The sequence below is a fragment of the Ciconia boyciana genome, chromosome 1 (assembly GCF_034638445.1).
Source record: "Ciconia boyciana chromosome 1, ASM3463844v1, whole genome shotgun sequence".
NCBI classification, from domain to species: domain Eukaryota; kingdom Metazoa; phylum Chordata; class Aves; order Ciconiiformes; family Ciconiidae; genus Ciconia; species Ciconia boyciana.
The window spans coordinates 3,114,282-3,134,461 of record NC_132934.1 but is presented as its reverse complement, the minus strand read 5'-3'; the positions used below and the strand labels follow the sequence as shown (position 1 = coordinate 3,134,461).

General features: G+C 37.6%; 1 protein-coding gene across 4 annotated transcripts in view; it reads right to left on the bottom strand.

Annotated features, from left to right (window-relative positions):
• CHCHD3 (coiled-coil-helix-coiled-coil-helix domain containing 3) overlaps positions 1–20,180 on the bottom strand; it is a 158,725-nt gene that overhangs the window by 121,029 nt on the left and 17,516 nt on the right. For all 4 annotated transcript variants that reach the window (XM_072857182.1, XM_072857199.1, XM_072857206.1 and 1 more), the window contains exon 3: positions 5,752–5,836. In XM_072857182.1, coding sequence (XP_072713283.1) covers positions 5,752–5,836 — 85 coding nt within the window. The remainder of the gene's footprint in view (positions 1–5,751; positions 5,837–20,180) is intronic.

The window sequence follows — 20,180 nt, the reverse complement described above, 5'->3', positions numbered from 1 at the left end:
ACAAAGGTAGTGTATGTAGTAGACAAACTTGCGTTCAGTTTAGACATTAAAGATGGGAGGAGAAGGAAAATCACCTAATTCCCCCATGCCTGTTCTCCAGAGCCATTAACATTAAAAGTTTTTACTCATTGACTTCTTGGGAAATTAGGAAAAATAGTTAAGTATTTGCTGAGCTTGTCCAGAATAAGCAGAGAAAAGGCAAAAGTCAAGTTATTACCACATATTTAGAATCAAACACCCAGGTTAAAAGGGACTGTACAACAGTTCCAGTACCATGTTCTGGCAGTAAGAGGCAAACTAGATCAAGCCAGACAGACGTTGAGACACAAGAGTTAAAACTGGAAAAATCTCATAACTGATAAAGTTTATTTCTTGGCAATAAACCCCTTTAGCCTAATACCACTTCTCTTTATTCCAAATGTGCATTTTGTGATCCCTAGTGCTAGTTTACTACCATCGTACTGTCCCAGAACATGTCTACTGGCCCACCGAGTTGTGTAGATTTCTCTGCAGAACTCGATGGAGCAGATGCATCTTGCTCACCAGAAGCAGCTTCTCATCGCTGAAGTTCAAGAGCCATGGCACCCACCCGGTACGGCACGGGCCACCTCTGTGCTATCAGAAGAAATGCTTCCAATTACTTCAATAGGAACAGCTATTTCAGACTCTCTCATCACCAACATCAACAAAATGATTAAAATAAAAGAGTTCAACAGCTGTGACAAGACACAGTGTAATGATCTACATTTGTCAGACTACACCTCAGGAGGAAATCCAAACAGCTAAAGGATTCAGAAGTTTCATTGTCACCTCATGTCATGGCAAATAACTAGTTTCACAAACTCTGCATCTCTTTCTATTATGACAGTGGAAATGAAGTTAAGAACTTTGTGAAAAAAGAAACTACGTCAACAATTATCATTTATTACTTGTCACTACTGTCAAACTCAAGATCTTGTGCCTATTCTCTCATTTTTAAGTCTTTTCTTACAGAGTTGTGTAACAGCAGTTTTGGCACGAATTTCAGAGGGGGCAAAAGCCTGCTTCTTTAGTAGGTCTGAAGGGACCACACATACCAAAGGCAGTAACAAAAATCACACCCAGAAAGCCTTTTAAGGATGCCCGAAGTAGTGATATGTGTGTGGTTTGTTGAACCATTAAGGTACTAACTTACACTTCATTTTCAGTAAATACAAAACCTTATAATGAGTGGAGTCTCTCAGTAACACTGTAAGAATAGGGAATATTTCTGGAGGTACTGACATGAAATGGAAAACAGACTATAGAAATACCAAAGCTCTATTTTCTCTAGGGGGAAAAGGCACATTACTCTTTCCTCTTGCTTCTGTTCAGAACATAAAGAAGCTCTCTAGTATTACCAACTACAACAATAACAGTATTATTGTTATAATACTGACAGTGTTGCAACCTCTACGTTACTTTGAGTATTATCATAAGATTGTAGCTCTGACACACTAACTGGTCTCATCTACTAATGCAGCCACTGCAAATTCTGTTGTAATCAAGTAATAATCAATTTAACTTTTCTAAATGAAAGTACTTTTAAAATGAAACAGCCCAAATGTTGAAAAACCAAAGTGAGAAACGATAGTTGGGCTGAGTAAAAGAACGAATAAACTAGAATCAACTTCGGCTCTTCAGTGGGGTTTGTGGTCAATATGACATTATGAATCGCAAGATGGTGTTAACACATTTCTCTTTTCCATAACTGATCGGAGAGCATAAGAATACCTACACCAGTCAGGCTAAAGGTCCGACATACCCATAGAACCCATCTCCAACTCTAGCCAGCAGATACAGGAGAAAATATAAGACACAGGGCAAGCAGACATCATTTCTTCATGTACAACTCAGCTCATTTCTGAGTTGAAAAAAAAAAGACTTCTACACACAGCAACTGCATTCGTCCAGTCTATCCGAATAAGTAGGTATATTCCCAGTGGACAATCAGCCCAAAGACAGCTTTATTAAAGCACTTCCAAGAATGTTTGTCCATTAGTTGGACAGCAAAAACAGTGAGATGAGGCAGTGTTCTGGCCCAGGACAGTCAAACATGGGGGAATTCAGGTAATGCTTAAATTTCCATCAATAGACTAGAAGACACACACATTCTCATGACAGTAGCTATTACCTTCACATCAACTTACAATGTTTCCACAACCTCCATACAGACTTTCACATTCTGGGGGAAGAAAATCCTGTAAAGGTTCATCATTATTTGTGGGGTAATTTAAGTTCCCAAGGAGCCTCCTGGTTTTCATCCTGTTCTCATATAGCCAAAAGTTTAGGCAAGCTTCACATTCTCAGCAGAGAAGCATATAGGTTTATAACTATATTCAATCACAAAGAAAAAAAAAAAAAAAGAAAATACATGAAGAAGCATACAGAAATAATATGAAAGATGAGTGGGCATACCATTTCGGACACATGTTCTAAAGCTGGGTCTAAATCACTACTTTATGTATAACTATTCAAAGTTCTTTTAAACAAGAGCTGTGTAATTCATGTATTGTGAGGGCACTGATGGCATGAAAATACAATTTGAAGAGTCAGCCTTTAGCTCTAATCCCAGAAATAAGCACAGATCTTAACTTTATATAGTAAGAGTAGTCCATACTGCATGTATGTGTGAATAAATAAATTATACAGCGAGTTAGAATTAAAGTTTCCTTCCTTCGCAGTCTGAAATGAATAAAATGTATTTCGCAGTAAGGTTGAAACGTGGTCATACACTGCACACAGAAACAGTACCGAAATTAGCTATTAGACAGCTGGAATCAGACACAACAAGCAGTTGCAAGTTTCAGATAGTTATATGTTTACATGTTGCTTTACTTAAAGATTAGGAAAAACAGTATTTTCGAGAAAGGAATGAGAATGTACACATGCAAAATACACCATCTATGATAAAAAAATCCCACAAAATGAATGCAGAAATAAAAGAACTTTGTGTCACATACCATCAGCATGTGTCTTAAAAGACAGTCAACAAAGAAAAGTAGTGGGTTATCAAATTAAATGGTTAATAGATTAGAAGTGCAAGGTCAAGTAGTTTTTTTAATACTAGGATACCAGTTAAATTCACTAATGATGGGCTCATGCCCCTACCATACCTCTGCTCTCATACCTACCATACCTTGCAAATCTTATGTTCATGGGGTCAGGCCTCATTATACTCATTTCCCCATCAAAGAGCCTGACATTGGCACTGAGAGAGCCGGTGATCACAGCTCAGCATGTTGCTGTTCAGAGACATGAGATGCCATCACACCCTAGTCCAGCCGGCCTTGGACAGCACCAGTGCATTTGTATACTGCGTCCATCCACAAAAGTCACGAAACCTGCATCACACTGTATTTCTTCTTGTGCAACTATTGACATATGAATACTATAAACTGTTCTCTGTTAACAGTTTCCTTCCATTATATGTTTTAAGCACAGTATAGCTGGGAGCTCAGGTTTTGCTCTGTTTTCCAACACTGCATCAATGTGTTTGTATGTTTATTACAAATAACTGCAGCTGAGCATAATCTTTTCCTTTTCATGTTTGTATTACCTAGAACACTCTGCACTGGACAGACAGGCAAGACATAAAATACTTTATCTGAACAACATGTATCTAACTCTTAAGTACGTACTTGAAAATCGAAGTCCAGTAATGATGAAAAATTATACCGACGCTAAGAGCATGAGTGCCCAGAAGACTGGCACAGGAGGTTGTACAGAAGGCAGCATTTTTTTCGCCTGAAAGTATGGATCCTGACTTGAAAAAGAACATTGCACAAACATTTCTCATGCCCCTGCGTTGTGGCGAGATTGCTTTCTCAACCAGAATAAAACAGGAGGGGTAGGTCTGCTGAACCTGAACAACGTAAATCTGTTCTTAAATCCATCAACAGCGCAGCATTCACTTCATTCTCAGAAGAATATGATCCGGAGAAGAACAGCTCCACATTTGCTACAGCACTTCTTGAATGTTTTTAAAACACAAACCTCAAGCAGAATTCAGCCCATAAAGACCTCAAGTAATAGTTAAGTAAACATCTGCATCTTTTACAAGTTGTTTTATCCAACATGAAAAGAGCTTCTACAATCTGGTTAAAATATATTTTTGCACTGTGTGGAAAGCATAATAAGAAATCCTTGCTTATTGCTTAAAAGAAAAATCCAAACTAGAAAAGGGTTAAAGCTGCTAACAAGAATTGATATTTGGCATTTTATTCTTTTTTTTTTTTTAACTTATTTTTATAGTTTACCTTTCAAAAGGACAGATTCTTCAACCTAATTTTAAGACAGCAAAAAGATTTTACAGGATCCTTTTAATATGTAACATCTTCCTCACTAATCCTTAGCCAAATAAAGGGAAGACTGCCAGCATTATTCCCTACAAAATATAAAATCAGGTATACGACAAGCCCATCTGCTCCCTACCTTTCACAGATCAATGCACAACCCATGAAAACTGAATTATGGAATACTTAATGAAAATTACTGAAAAGTGTCAAACGACAAAATACTGAAGTTACAAAACAAATATTTCCACACTGTAATCACGTTTAGCTGAACTCTTGAGCAGTCAACGTTAAGCTCAAATGTAACGCAAGTTTCCCTATCAAAGCCCAGTTCAACAGAGGAGATCTTTCACTGTAACGTATTGATTTCCTTTATTGCTGATTCAAAAAAAAGACTGATTTTTTTTTTTCCTGGGACATTTATATACTCCTATCTAATTATATACTCCATCAACCTAACTCAAATAATAATATAATGATGTGTAGGAAACAACTGATATATATGCAGATGGTTTAAGTAGTACTAATTACATTCTAATTTTTTTAATTCATCATAATGAGCCTTTCTTCCCATTCTCAGAATGGAGGACAATGTATAGGTTAATATTTATATTCAGTGTCATATTATCTACTTAAGAAAGTCACTGAAAGCACGTACAAATTAACACACAATTCCAACAAGTTCACCATACAGCCAAACTCAATTTCAAATTCAAACAGGAATTTTTTTAATTGCTAATAATCCCACAGTACCATACTAAACATTGCAGAGTATATTTTAAAAATGCTGCATCCAACGTCTGCCGGTGCATTCTGTATGACTCTACCCAGTCTTTCACAGTAACTACAGTCTCTGAAAAAACATGCATAAGAAAGTAATGTTTCAATATAGAGAAAGGATATCAAAAGGGTTTTCTACTAGTAAACTGTTTTAATACAGTACTTTGTATCTTCAAAGCACTATGCTGTACTAACTATTGAAGCAGTTCTAAACATAATGCTCCTCACAGAAATACCTAATAACAAGAATTACCATTTCTGCTGCTGTTAAAATTTACTTTTTGATCTAACAGAAGGGTTTTAAGTAACCCACCTCTGCATTGCTCTCAAGCTATACCTCTCTCTACACTGCAAAGTGAGTATTTGGACTCAGGAGAAATCAATGAAGATTGAGCTTAAAAGACTGCAAAAAAGAGTCAGGCTTATGAGGTCAAAAGGGATTTAGATCAACATTTTCTATCAGCTCTTACAAGGAAATTGCAGTTAATTCGTTGTTTTAGCATGTATTTAATATCAAAACTTGCTATATCACCCAAAGGTCTTACCTACCATTTTGTCTTGGGGCACAAAATTCAACTGTTTATAGTAAGTAGATAAATAACAGTAATAAAAGCATTAAGTACATGTTTGTTTTAAATATTGTTATTAACAAACCAACCTTCTCTTTTGAGCTTCAGAATCTCTCCTGGCTCGTTCTAATGCCAGTTCTTCAGCTATTCGTTTCTTTAGTTCTTCATCATTAACTGCAATTAAAAGAAAATTAAATGAAATGTTAACAGAACACAACATATTCCTAATTACAGAAACAGCTGCATAATACAGTGCTCTATTTTATTTATTTTCTTTTGTCTATAAAGCAATTGAGTGCTTTCTTATGGTTTAACCACCTTTCAAATTTTAGCATACAACACTAGAGAGCCTTTAAAAATTACTCTTATTAAGCAACTTCTCAATTAGTAGAATCTTTTGAAAATTAAAAAACATACAGTGTATGTTAATTTAAGTACATTTTTCTGAAGAAATATACCTTTATAAAATAAAATCAGGGGGTGGGGAAATGGGACTGAAACCTGAAGAGTAAAGTCATAAAATGTTGCTTTTAATTCATATGCAACCAAGGGAAATGCCTTCCTGCGTAATGAATCAAGTATTTTCAGCTGCATATTTTACCCAACAAAGCATTTACAACATCCTAGATATCCATAATTCTAGTTTCTGTTGTTATAAAAAGATTTTGCCTCAAATTCTCCCAATTCCATTTCAACAAGCAGACGTGGAAATAATATTATCTTCATTTAGATTACGTCAGATGAATTAGTTGAAAGTCTGGTTAAGAACTGAAAAAGCTGGGAAGCAACTTCAAGTCTATGAATAAACTTTTCCACACAAAAGGTAAAAAAGTATGAGAGTCATTAATCCTACAAGCTTGAAAGACATCTATAAGACTACCAAAATCTATTCAATAAGGTTTTGAAACACAGAACAGGTCCATTCCCAAGTCTTTGATATTCAAGGGCTCAGTCATGCAAGCTGCTACACTGATGCCATTCAATATCAACTATCTCCGCATCTATAGACAACTGCATCCTTCTGAAAAATCTGACCCAAGGAGATCAGAAATTGTTTCTTGTTACTTCCTTTGACAGAAGTTGTAGCAATAAAACAGGTTTCAAAGAGAATTCCAGAAGAAATCGTACTGAAAAGGTTGTTTCAGCCTAAAAAAAAAAAAAACCACCACACACAAAAAAAACCCCAAACACCCAAAAAAACCACACACACCACCAAAAAAGCAGCCACAACAAAAAAACCAACCCAACTTTGGAGATGGTTTTGTTTTATCTCTATCCAAATACAACTTGACAGACACATAGCAGGAATTAAAGAAAAAAAAAAAAATTAAAATACCCAGTCATCTATTAAGAAAGAACACCATTTTCCATTTGGGAAAATGTAGCTTGGTAACCAAATGTTATACCAACTTCAGTAGAACCGCTCTTAACTTTGCATAAAATATTGATTTGTAGTAATCAAGAAGAGTGAGCTTTCCTATAGGTGGAAAAGAAAACAACTATAAAGTACAGCTGTAGAAAGAGATTAAAAATCAAGTAATTATTTCCAGGTTTATTCTGATATAAATCCTAATTAAGACCTCTTTGTCTGGAATAAAGGTATACCTACAGTAGCCGAGCTGTTACAGGCATACAGATAATTCCCTTATTTATATGAAACACCTGGCTCAAATTCCACCCTATGGAACCACAGAGCTAAAAGACATGTAATCTCACTCCAAAATGCCTATCGCTTGAGCATAATATAGATGTTAAATTCAAGAAGGTGATACAACCCCCTCATCTACCCTCAGAAGCAGTAACAAAAGCACTTGCTTCGGTAGCTAAAAACTGGAGAACTACATTTTCAGGCAATATAAGACATGAAGCAATTGCGAGACAACAAGCAGTCTCCTTCGAGGTGGCATTTGTCTTAAGTATTTATGCATACAGACAGCATTCAACAACTGTTAGTGGTCAGAAACTCGTGGAGATACTGAGGCAGAGGGGGAAGAGCCATCAGCCTCTTTTTTCATAGCAAGCTGACAGTTACAGTATTTGCCCAGAAAGTGGAACATCTGGAATTTAGATCCTCTGAAGATGGACCTGTTTGAGTCCACACATCACATATACTCCAGTAAAATGCCGTAAACACCAAGCTACCATCTAATTTGAGCAGGTACACCCTCTTTTCTTTTTTCCCCCACAAATAGAGCTAAAGAAAAAGTGCCTTAGAGGGTACCTAGTGACTACAAGACAAAAACTGAGACAGCCTCCAATTCTAGTACCCCCTTTGTGGAACCAGTTATTTGTTTTGCATTAGGCAGCAATCAGATTTAAAACAAACAGACACACATAAAAAAGCCAGTGACAAATAGCCATGTATCTTGGTGACCTCATCTCCAGGAGTTGGCTTTATCTGCAAATATTACCCAACATCATTAGCCCACATTCCCATTACAGTTAACAGAGTCCAGTGTGCAATTCTTCTCATCCTAAAGTAAACTTTTAAAATAGTGAATTTTACAAATGAATGAAGCAGCTTCATCAACTATATGGGAGTCTTGGCCAACTAATTCAGTTATAAGCATCTTAAGTAAAGTAGAATGAATCGATATCCATCCTGCCAGATGCAGCAAATGCTTAGATGACAGAAACAGAGTTGCGTTGGGGAAAAGTGGGGGGACACGTGTGAATGGCAAGTGAGACCCCAGCCTAAAAATATGTTAATATATGTGAAAATTCAGAGGTAAATACGAATCTTGTAACAGATTACTATCACAAACCCTGGATGAAAAAGCAAAACCCTGTTTTAGTGGGACTATCTCTACTGACTATTGACACTGCTCCACTATTTTTTCCTGAGGCTATGCAAAGATACTCTCCTTTTGAGAAGATACTGAGCTTTTATAGCACACCTGTACATTTCCAAACAAAGATCAGCTAGTCACAGTGAACTGTATCACCAGAAGAGAAAAAAAAAAAGTTTAGCAAAATATCAGGCAATCACAAGGATCCTGTTTCTGTACTGCAGCACACATTAATCTCTCCCACACCTCAGTAAGCATCACAAGCCAAAATGAGAGCAGTTAAGGTTCTGCATTTGTACACTTAGAAATGATTAAGCTGTCATAAAAGCAAAGAATTTATTTCACATCACAGCTACCTTATTCACAGAACAATCTGAAAACCCATCATCAAGTGTTTCTTACTGCAGTTCTGCTCAACCCAGATACCTCAATATTTCATGTCCTTCTAATACTGGACCTGAGAACACACAAAACGTTGCATAAGTATATTGTCACCAGCATCTACATCATGAAGTTTATTGTTCTGGTGTGCAAAAACAAGTACAAGAACTCTAACAGACCATAGAATGGTTTTTTAAGTTGTAATGAGAAAAGATTCAGGCACCGGCCAATAAAGACATTTGACCTTAACAATCAATTAGGTTACCCATCGATCAGCCAAATACTAATAGGGAATAAAAGTGGAGCTATAGATCATTCAATAGAATTACTGTAAGATATAAGTGGGTAGCTACCAAATGGGAATTTTATGATGTTTCAGTAAAAAAATTGCAGTTCTACAAGTAGGAGGGATTTGTTCTAGGGGAAGAAGCATTTTTTAAAAGTTAGTTTATTAGAAATCTGAGTATCAGAAAAAAAAAAAAATGGAACTGTTTCTAGATAAAAACAGTAACATTTCTCTCTGATGGCAATCTCTGCTCAGACTACAGGGCATTAAAAACGGACAGCTGGGCATTAAATTACCGGAGAATATTAGAACCTGGTGGGTGCAAGACTGCTAAATTAAGCACGATCCGGAGACGGTAAGTATACAGCAGTTGCCAAAAATTATGTAGCCATTCCCACCACCACCCCCTTTAGTATTTTAAGTTCTTCAGGATACTGGAATCAGTGTCAACTTCATAGTAAGTGCATCCCAGAGCAGACAAATTTGGAAGATTTTCAGGCAAGTACATTTAGGAAGGTCATACTTGCATTGCAGTGCCTTCTTATGCTCCTACTACAAGAGCGTAAAATGAATGCAGCTCCACCATTTCCCAAGTCTGAATGTGCTAATGCACAGCTCGCATCGCAAGACAATTTAGATAGATGGTCAGTAATGGGAACTATACTCAAAAAGCCATAGTGCTCCAGCCAGAAATAACTCTTCTCTGTCCTCTTAGCATGCGAAGGTGGATGCTGATAGGTGTCTGATAAGCAGTATTCTCTTCAGGATAATGGAAATGGAGTACCACCGGCTGCATTGCCAATGGGCTCATTACCATGCTCAGATCTAGCAGCAGGTTGCACAATGCTTAAAAGTATGACCAGACTGTTCCACGTAACAACACCACAGACACAGAATACCAGTATATGATTAATTAAAAAAAAAAAAAAAAAACACAAAGCTCTTGCCTGCATCTTGGCAGACCAAGCAGTGACTGTCAACGGACAAGGACATTTTGCCATTTTGATGGCCTCCAGGATGCAGTAACCTGACGTTTCTTATTTGTCCACCTACTCTTTTGGAAAAGTTTGAAAGACATGGTCATTTATGCCTAATATTACAGCGCAAATGCATGACGTATTTCCTCCCCTTCATGCACAGATTCTAGCTTTTAAAAAAGTATGTCTAAACTAACCAATTATTGTTACTTAAACCATTTTCACATACCGCAAGCACAAGATGATATACTTATTTGGTTCAGTTAACTTTCCCTTCCCATACACACACACAAAAAAGGTAAATTCAGCTTCTTTCACACTTAAAACAAAGCTTTAAAGAGCATGAAAAAAAGGACAAGACAAAGATTAGATCTGAAGAAGCTATAAATTACGTCCACTACATATCTATTGGCCAAAATCTGTGACCATGCCCACCTAATAGAAGAGAGGCAACTTCCAGAATAAAAGTTACAGCACATTTACTCAAGTTTTCTACCAAATCATTCTAGTTGGCTTTATGCCTTCAGACAGATGTGCGGAGTGAAAGGGTGTGAGAGTACCTCTCACCAGGACCAGGTTTTATTTTGAAAAGAACGCAGAGCAGGCTGGCAGTTACGGAAGCGTAAGAGCATTCTCCCCGTGGCCGTGTTTCAACACTTTTCCATTCAGTCTCTTCCAGACAAGGAAGACAGTCTGAGATTCCTATCCATCCAACACGCTTTTGCAAACCTGAAGGAGGCTTATTCTGCCACCTTTTTAAGAGGCCACAAAACCTATGAAAATGGTTTTAGGAGCCACTTGTAGCGATACGATACTGTAGCGATACCTGTAGTCCAGGTATAGACTAACCTGATTGCTGTTAAAAGAACAATAAACAATTAAACAAAAGAGTGAAGCCATTTGCTTAACCCTTATAATTGATTCTCCACTTGTGCTTCAAAATCAAATGAACAAGAAAGCATACACCTGATATGTTTCCCAGGGTCCAAAACACTTTGAATAATTACAGGGACAATTGATGAGGACAGAGGAGCTGAGGGTACTGAAGAGCTTACACACTTACCAACAGTTACTGAGGTTTCAGATATATAATATGCACTTCATCTTGGAACTTCAAAAGCCATCCACTAGCAATATCGGAGCAAAGCCAAGAGCTTCACATGAGGACAATTCTTGAGAAGCAATCAACAATTTTATCCCCTAGGTCTACTGTAAGTTGGTGCATAAGGGTATGTGCAACTCAGCTACTCTTATAGTTTCTTTCTCCAACTCCTCTGCCCTTGCTAGTCACAAGATCTAAATCCATACCTTTTTCCTCTCAGTCTAAAGCAACTGCTTCATAGAAAAAACATTCAGCATGATATTAAAATTACAGCAAGAAGGCAGCACCCAAAGCTGCAAACAACATACATTAGGTAAAGCAGACACCTGCAGCCTCAAAAAGGTTAGCCTAAGAAATCAGGAATACAATATGGACAAATTAATCTAATAGCCTCTAGCCTGCAGAGCTACAAATCTGCCCATTAGTCTTGCATTTTCAAAAAAATCACTAATGGGAACAGCATTTATTACCAGGCACCTTAACTAAACCCTCTTGAAAGGGCAGGTGCATTAAGTTACTAATGAAGAGACACTTAGGTTTGATACAATCAAACATCTTTTAGAAGATACTTAGCTAAATAATATTCAGAGAATGAATTTAGCCAAAAAAGGAAAATAAAACAGTTCTATTTTTCCTTTTCGTTCAGCTTTGCTAATAGAAAAAAAGTGTCCAGTGAACAGGGTGTCCTTCAGACAGCAACTTCTCAAAGGCCAGAACACAATCATACAGATGTCCTCCAGGCCATTTCACCATCTTCCTTAAAGAGATAAAATTTTGCTTTTACAAAAAAATACCACCAAGACTGGAAACAGTACAGCCCCTCTAGGCAATATGTTTCAATGTCTGACTGACCTGATGGCAAAAAAGCTTCTCCTTACAGGTCAAAAGCACTCTTGTTTCAATGTATGCCTCTTGTTTCTCGTCTTCAAGCCATGCACCACCATGAAGAGCCTGGTTCTGTCTTCTCAATAACGTGTTAGGCTTGGAAGTACCCTTCCAGCAAAGAAGTCCAGGTCCCTCAGCCTCTCCTCTCGAGTTTCAGACCACCACTCCTTCACACAAGGAGCTCTGCAACACGTGTGGGGCTACACTGGCTACTTCTGCCTTCAAATAAACAAGTCACAAGGAAGGACAAGCCATGCCATTTAAATTAAGTACATGGCTTAGGTGCAATCCAGAGGACTAACGCAGTGAAATTAGTGTCTGAATGCACCAACAAAACAGCAAACAAGAAGCTACACATGCAATTCGGTTCATCTTTTACATTAGCACTCAGTACAGGCTGTTAGGAAAGTGTAGTTATAAAATGAGTGGTAAATTACTGTCACAAATTAGAAACAGGCTAAGACAGAGGACAGAAAGCACTAGCAATGGGAAAGCTAAGCAGAGACTTTAAACTCTGCACGTGAATAGTCTAAAATCATTTTAATCAAGACTTTGTAAGACTGGAAAACTTTAAAAAGGAGAAAATAAGGCCAAGCAAGCTGAGCAGCACAATAGTATACAAATTCAGTTTTGAAAAATGAATAGTCACGCACACTGGAAAGGCATAATGTGATTTTATTTTACATCTTGCTTGGTTTTTAAATCAACCATAATCACATGTAAGTCCCGAGTATCACACAAAGAAAATTTGTTTCATGGCCAGCGGGGCATGAGAGGGAAGAAGGTAGAAGGGGGAGAGAAGGTCCAACATAAGTATAGAATATATAAAGAATGAGAGAGAAAGAATATGAAAGATAGATATAAGGTGATGCACCTCCACACTTCCTCAAGCACAGTGTTTTATCAGTCTTTCCACGTAACACTTAAGCCAAGGACAAGCTTTGCTGAGATCTATTTCAGTTCCACCAACGTTTATGGGCTTAACGCAATAATCACTTTGAAAAGTTCTCCAAACTATTTTGTCCAATAGCTTATGTTAACATTTTCTTTCTTTTAAGGCAAAGGGGAAATATCAGAAAATTATAGTCTTCGAAACAAAGCATAGAAAAAGTGAGAGGTTTTGGGTTGGGTTTTTTTTTTTGCATCAGAAGCACTAACAGACTGGTTTCTCACAGATCCGTATTGCGTGTTTCTCTGCCCCCTCACCTTAAGTCAAGCTGACCTCTCTTGTCCCTACGACATTGTCTTCCTCAAGCACTTCTCCAGTCTCCAAGCTTCAGCTCTCTCTCCTGCCTCCCAGCCTGGCAATACACAGCACAGGCTGTAGTTGCTTTTGCAGAACATGTGCCAACCTGCCAGCCATGGCACATGTGTGGAGTGGTAAACCTTCAGCAAAACAGCCCAGGCAACTGAAGACTTTCTCTCCATAAAGGCATGTGTCGTATTGTCTCTTTTCTACCTAGCCCTTGATTATCAAAACCGATAGAAATATCAGGGTCTTGAGTCTTTCAGCCCTCCTTAGTTAGATTAGGCTGAAATCAATTAATACATTCAGAAGTTAATCAGAAGACAACTGATGAACATATGGCGCTACCACACAACTCTTTTCCTTTGGGAAAGCACATAGAAATAATGGAAAGAAAACCCGAAATGGCTCAACACAGAAAAGAGACATGGTATAGAATATAATAATGTAAAATAGGCAGCTCTTGGCTTCTATTCATTCTTCCATCGCACATTGCTAAAAAGGCTCGCAACAAAGCTGATAGGGCAGCACTGAAAAGATTTTTATTTTTGTAATTTTTTTTGTAATATTTGAAACGCACAGCAGACAATATATCGTCAAGTCTTTTTGCTGAAGCCAAAAGCAAGTAAAATCAAGACAGGAGGAAGACTAAAGAACACCAACACGCTACATAATACACACAGTGGAGTCGGAGAACACTGCTTCAAGGTATGTACCAACCATTGCCAGAAACAGGAAGACTTCTTTTTTTTGCTGGAAAAACTATTTCACAATCACTTACTGCAGAATTTCTTTCATTCACCTCTGTAGCATCTGGTATTGACCACAGAGCGTCAGGGCATTCAAACCATCCATCTGATCCAACAAGGCAGTTCTCATGTCCCTGTGCGCATTAAGTATGAACATTAACCGGGTCACTTGGGACAACGTACCTTAGGGCTGTCTTCAAACCCATCACCTCTCTCAGTAGCTGGCAGGGCAACTGCAGCTTTGTAGACATTAAAGTTAACGAAGATGTCACAAGGAAAATTCCTAACTGCATACTAATAATCATAAATATTGAATCAGAAAGCATACGTCGGCAACCTGGTACCTTCACAGCGTCAAGCTATGGGCTTGTAAACACATTATGAGTCTTCCACAATTAAAATACTTTTCCCACTCACATTCCAATTTAAGATGCATAATATGCAAATATTATAATAGGCAAATACCCTCAATTTATTCTTTCTACTTAATAAACACTCCAGTTCAGTCCATACCTAAATTCCATACACCACACACACAAAAAAAAAATCAGTATCAACAGTAGCCATTTAAGTTGATCAGCAGAGAAAAGGCAAAATATCAAATCCATTACTCTTAATTTATAAAGAGTAGCAAACTATAGAAATGACAGGCACTCAAGTAGCACACAATAATTTCTACTTAGACCAGAAAAAAAAAAAGTATATATTTTATTTCTTATTCAATTAAACAACAAGAAAATATCGTTACCTTTCCTGACATTCTCAAAATTGTCTCCAGCGGCTAACCATGGAAACAAAATTTGTCTCACCCCTGGAACAGGTTACCTGAGGTCCAGGTTAAAGTGCACTAGTAAATCAATGCGAGATAGTCCATCTACGCCTACCCATGCTGGGTACTCTCTGTGCGTACATAGAAGCGTCAGCTCATCCGAGCTGTCAATCAGGTAACTCTTATGAGCATAAAATTTGCTGGTAGAATTACGTACTTTAGTTTGCTTTGGATATCAGTAACACTGTCAAGGAACTCTTATTCTGGACTTCTGAAAACATAAGTTTTCAAGAAAGCCATATAAATATTCATTGCACACTAAAGAAAATAGTAAGACTTCTAGTTTTGAAATCAAACTGTATGATTTCAATGTTGATTAAAGCCATAGCAAATATATTTAGTGTGCTTAAATGGGGTGATAAGTCAATGATTAAATATACTCTTCCTTCTTTAACTATTATTTTTGAAAGAGCCTGGATTTGCTGTTAACAGAATACAAGAGGAAACAAGGAACTGTTGTAACTGTTAGTACATCAGTATTCCCAGCATACAACGTTTTTTTAAAAAATTAACAGTTTTCAAACACTGTTGCACCTGGTCTTTAACCCTATAATAGTCCAAATTAGCCTTACACTCAATGGAAAAAAAATAATGAACCATCCCTTCATTCCACCAGCACTAAAGAAAACACTCCAGAAATAAGTTATTTGCTTTAAAGACCAAAGTATCTCTTTCTCTCCCTACAACAAAGGAATCTCTTACAGACCCTCAGGAAGTTTACTGGTACATGTGCAAATGAACTATCAGAAACAAGTATCTATGTATGCCAGAACAGTCGCTTTCATGAGTGACCTTATTACACATTTCTCAAACTTCTTCATTAAGAGCCATGGATCAGGGCATGGCCAGCATTTAAACTGTTGTTTGTTTGGGTGGGTTTTTTTAATTTATTTATTATTTTTAAAGAATAGCATTCTTAAGAATAAATTCTATTTTCAGACTCATACAAATTTAACTACCAACACATACAGCAACTCTTCCATTTAAGTTCAGAATTACAGGCACTTCCTACAATCATGGATTTAGTACAAACATACAGTGCGCCTCCAAGGACAGAAATTTGTATTAACTGTTAAATATTGGTAATGTGCAGCAATATGTAAACAAGCTCATAGGATAATTAAATACAAAAACAATGCAATTAAGTGTGCATAATTTAACAATATTTAATATTTTAGTTTCCAAAGGCACTCTTGCATATATTACATTACCTATTTTACAATGTAAATGTGGATATCAATCAATTTATACTAATTTAAATCAGAAACAAGATGGTACATGATCTAGAAATAGCAAAGCAAACTTAGTTCATATTATATTTGGAACATCCTCTTTTCAGTATCCCATTACTGTTGTAACTTTAGCAGTAAATCCCAACAACAAACTTATGAGGGGGGCTAGAAAAAACAGGGGAGAGCAGGATTACAAGGTTTTCCCCTGCAATTCTTTGAATTGGGTTCTATCTGCCTGCGCATAACAGCTATATTTACCAAGAATAACTCATTTCTGATATTTGCACCTAAACGAGAAAAGCAGAGAATTTTCATTACTCCCTAGCATGTCCAAGGTTACATTCTAATAAGCTAACAGAAAAATCAAGTAAACAGAAATGGATATATACAACCCACAGAAAGACAGAAAATTAAAAAATACAAAATCCCGAGGCTAAACTTAGAATGAGTTCTTTTCATCAATACACAAAGTAGAAATGGAGCATAGGAGAATAAAGCGGTAGGAATCAAGAAGCAAGGACATGAGCAAAGCTCTGTGCAGGACAAGGCCATCCTGCTGCACCAAAGAGCCTGCATAGCCATCCCTTCCCGTCACTGACAGCTTAACGATAAATGTGTGAGCTCTTCCACTACAAAATCCTTATGCAATATTCCGTTTGGGTTTTCATACCGCCCAGAAAACATATCAACCTCTCCCCAGTTCATGCTAAGCTCAGACTGTCAGCCCTGAATGCAGGCAGGGAGAGATGTCCTGGAGTCATGACAATCATGGTGGCAGAATAGACAGAGGTTCTCACCACAAATTTAAAATTGTATATTTGTGTGATTCTTCCGTCAGACTTCATGAATATTCAAAAAAAAATGGTACAGGAATTTCAATGCGGTATAGTGAATCCTCAAAAAATCTGTCAAGAATTTTCTTCCAGAAACTTAGAATTCATTACAAAAAAAAATACGCACGCTTGACACAGAAGAAACATCCTGTCTTAGAGGACTTAAGTTATATCTAACATGTGACAGATACAGGGAAGCACTGCAAGCGAAGAAACATGAAATGTGGGCAATATGTCTTGAAACATGTGACAGCTAATAAAATAAGCCATTTACCAGCAATAAGTGGATTGAGTTAACGAAGCCAGTTAACATAAAAATGTACCTAATTTTTATTTTCTCTAGGAACTCCTCCTGTGCCAGCTACACGACTACATGAAGTTTCATTGTAACTTGTAAAATTGTTCTCAATGCCCTTAACAAGGCTGTGAATCATTTCAATCAAACCTTCTTAATAACCCATCCTTCTCACCCACCTCCATAATATAAGTATATATATTTATGAAATAACTTTTTTCAGCAGCTATTTAGCCATAAGTAATCTTCTGTCCAGTTCATTTTAAATAATTTAAAAAAAATAATTAAACAATAGTATCACATACCTTCACAAGACTATCACTGGCAGAATAGCCTCAGATTCAATACAACAGTTGAGGGACTCGCTATTTCAGCTGTCTGTGCTAGTAATTCCTACTATGCATACATTGTAAGGCTTTTCTTGCTGAATACAATGGATAAAAGCATCAGGATTCCGTAATTCAACATTTTAAAAAATAATCATATTGTAAGCAATGATGGGAAGGACTTTATGATTCTGCTTTCAACAGGATTAAGCATGAAGTGTTCTTTCAGAACAACTTAAATTGTTCAGGTCCTGATCTTTATGGTTCATAAGTTTATTGTAAAGCTATTTTATCTGACAGTATGGGGAAATTTACTGGTATCCCTTTTATTTTCTTGGTCAAAATAATTTCTAAATTATTTCACCACATGTATTTCAATAAACGTCTTCTACCACTACAGAGAACAGTGCAATAATCATGTATTTCTACACATATTAGCTAGGTAAAAGGGTTTATAAACTAAAACATCTCTGTAGTTGGCAATTAGTGGTGACTTCTAAATGTAAAAGAATTACTAATTGCTATTGCACAGGCCAGCACTCCCAAACGGGACGCTCCATACTGTCAAGGCTAGATAAATAGCAAATTTTGATGTTCAGTTCATCTACTACCACGATCTTTAAAGAGGATTCTCCAGCTGTGACTGCACACTATCAGTGGCATTGAAAAGTCCATTTTACCCAATTACAACTCTGGATTGCAGTCGTTTTGGACAGGAATAAGAAGATTCACAAAGCTGCTCATTGCTCTGAACCAGAAAGCCCTCTGTTGAGGGTATTTTCACATACCTTTCCATCGGTGAGAATACAGGCTCAGAGTAGTTAGCTCTAGGCATTGAATTTTATTGTCAAATGCCCGTGTGCCAACTGTTTGCAGGGTAGGGGACCCTGCTTTTACATAAATGTGGTTCAAAGCATAGGGAACAGGCCTTCCTACCCAAAGAAGGTAAGTGAGGACTTCTAATGAGTGACTAAATGCGATGAGTTAACATGAATAGGTAATGAGATAAAGAATAATGTTATTTTCTGATATTGTGCATTCCATACAGACAGTGCAAATGACTGTACACACTTATAAGGAATAACCTTCCCCCTTTTTTCTTTTTTACAAATAAATGGTGGCAAAATATAAATTTCTGTTCACCTAACTTTTCAGCCTAAACTGAAATTTTGTGTTCCATTCACACTCACGTATCGCTAACTTTAAATGATCTTATGCCCTATGATACAGCCTGTCCTTTCATAGCAAACCAATCTGAACAATCAATCAGGAGAAAGAGGGGCAAGGCAAATAAACATAAAGAAAGATAACGAAAGCTGGAGGATACAGCTTCGTGATGATGACGCTTCATCAGTCTTCTGAAATTCAACCCCTTCACTACCACTTACACTATTTCCAAAGCCAGCTGCATACTCACAGCTCCAAATGCCAAAGGAAATTCTCTCTCTGCTTCGTGAAATTAAAAACCAACAATATTTTCCTTCCCGTGAGCAACTAAATTAATGATAACCTGGCTTCTTGTAGTTTTAGTTTCTGTTCCTCTTATATACACAATAACCCTACCTTCTCTCTCATGTCACAACTATTTGAGCAAAGAAGGTGAATTTTATGGCTGGCCCAGAGTTATGCACCGGCGACTGCCCACCAGCACACTTCTATTGACCGATCAGTAGCACAACATATTATAGGAGAGTTTTGCCTACCTGTCCTGTAGCAGGGTGTAATTGCAGGTCTCCCAGCCTCCCGAAGGGTCACGCAGTAGGTAATGCTGTAAAACTGTGGTTCCAAACGACCATCCTGTACTAATATCATCACACATCAAAACCTGCATCCACCACTAATTTGCAACTACTCTTACTTAAAGCTATCACAAGAGGCGTCAAATTTAAAAAGTTATCTTTGAATTTTACTAAAGAGTAGAGCAACTCTTTGTTTGTCCTATCCCACTGCTGTTGTCAAAGAATGGTGACTTTCTGCACCCAGATCCTTCCCTTCAGCTGCTGAATTTCAAACACATGTTGACAGCCAAGAATCAGAAAGCATGCCAGGAACAGCAGCACAATCACTAGCTCCAAGGCCTTCCAAAACCTAGTCTGGCCTATTTGCAGGCATTGTCCCAAAGCATCTCCCCCCTTCATATTGACCCAAGCTCTCCCAAATCCCCCAGGCTCATTGATGCATAGGCTTTTCTGCAGTCTTGTAACTCCCCAGGATTCCCCACCTCTGCCTTTCTACGGCTGGACTCAATGATCTTAAGGGTCTTTTCCAACCTAAGTGATTCTATGATTCTGTATGCATCAGGTATGGCTGTAGAAGCTCTTGCTGCAAGTCTCCACACATCGTTATCTCCTCCAAGCTCAACCCTATCATCAAACCATCTTTCCTTTCTCACCAGCAATTCTCCAAATTTTTTTCCAGACAGGGTTACGCACAGGCAGACGCACCAAGAGGTACCATTCCCTTCCTGGCCAAGGAGACCAGCCCTTCTGAAGGGAAGGCACTGGTGAAGAAATCCAGTAAGAAGGAGGATGGAAAGATGAATACAGAACTTTCAGAGCACTGGTAAGGTGGAAGGATATGGGATTCAG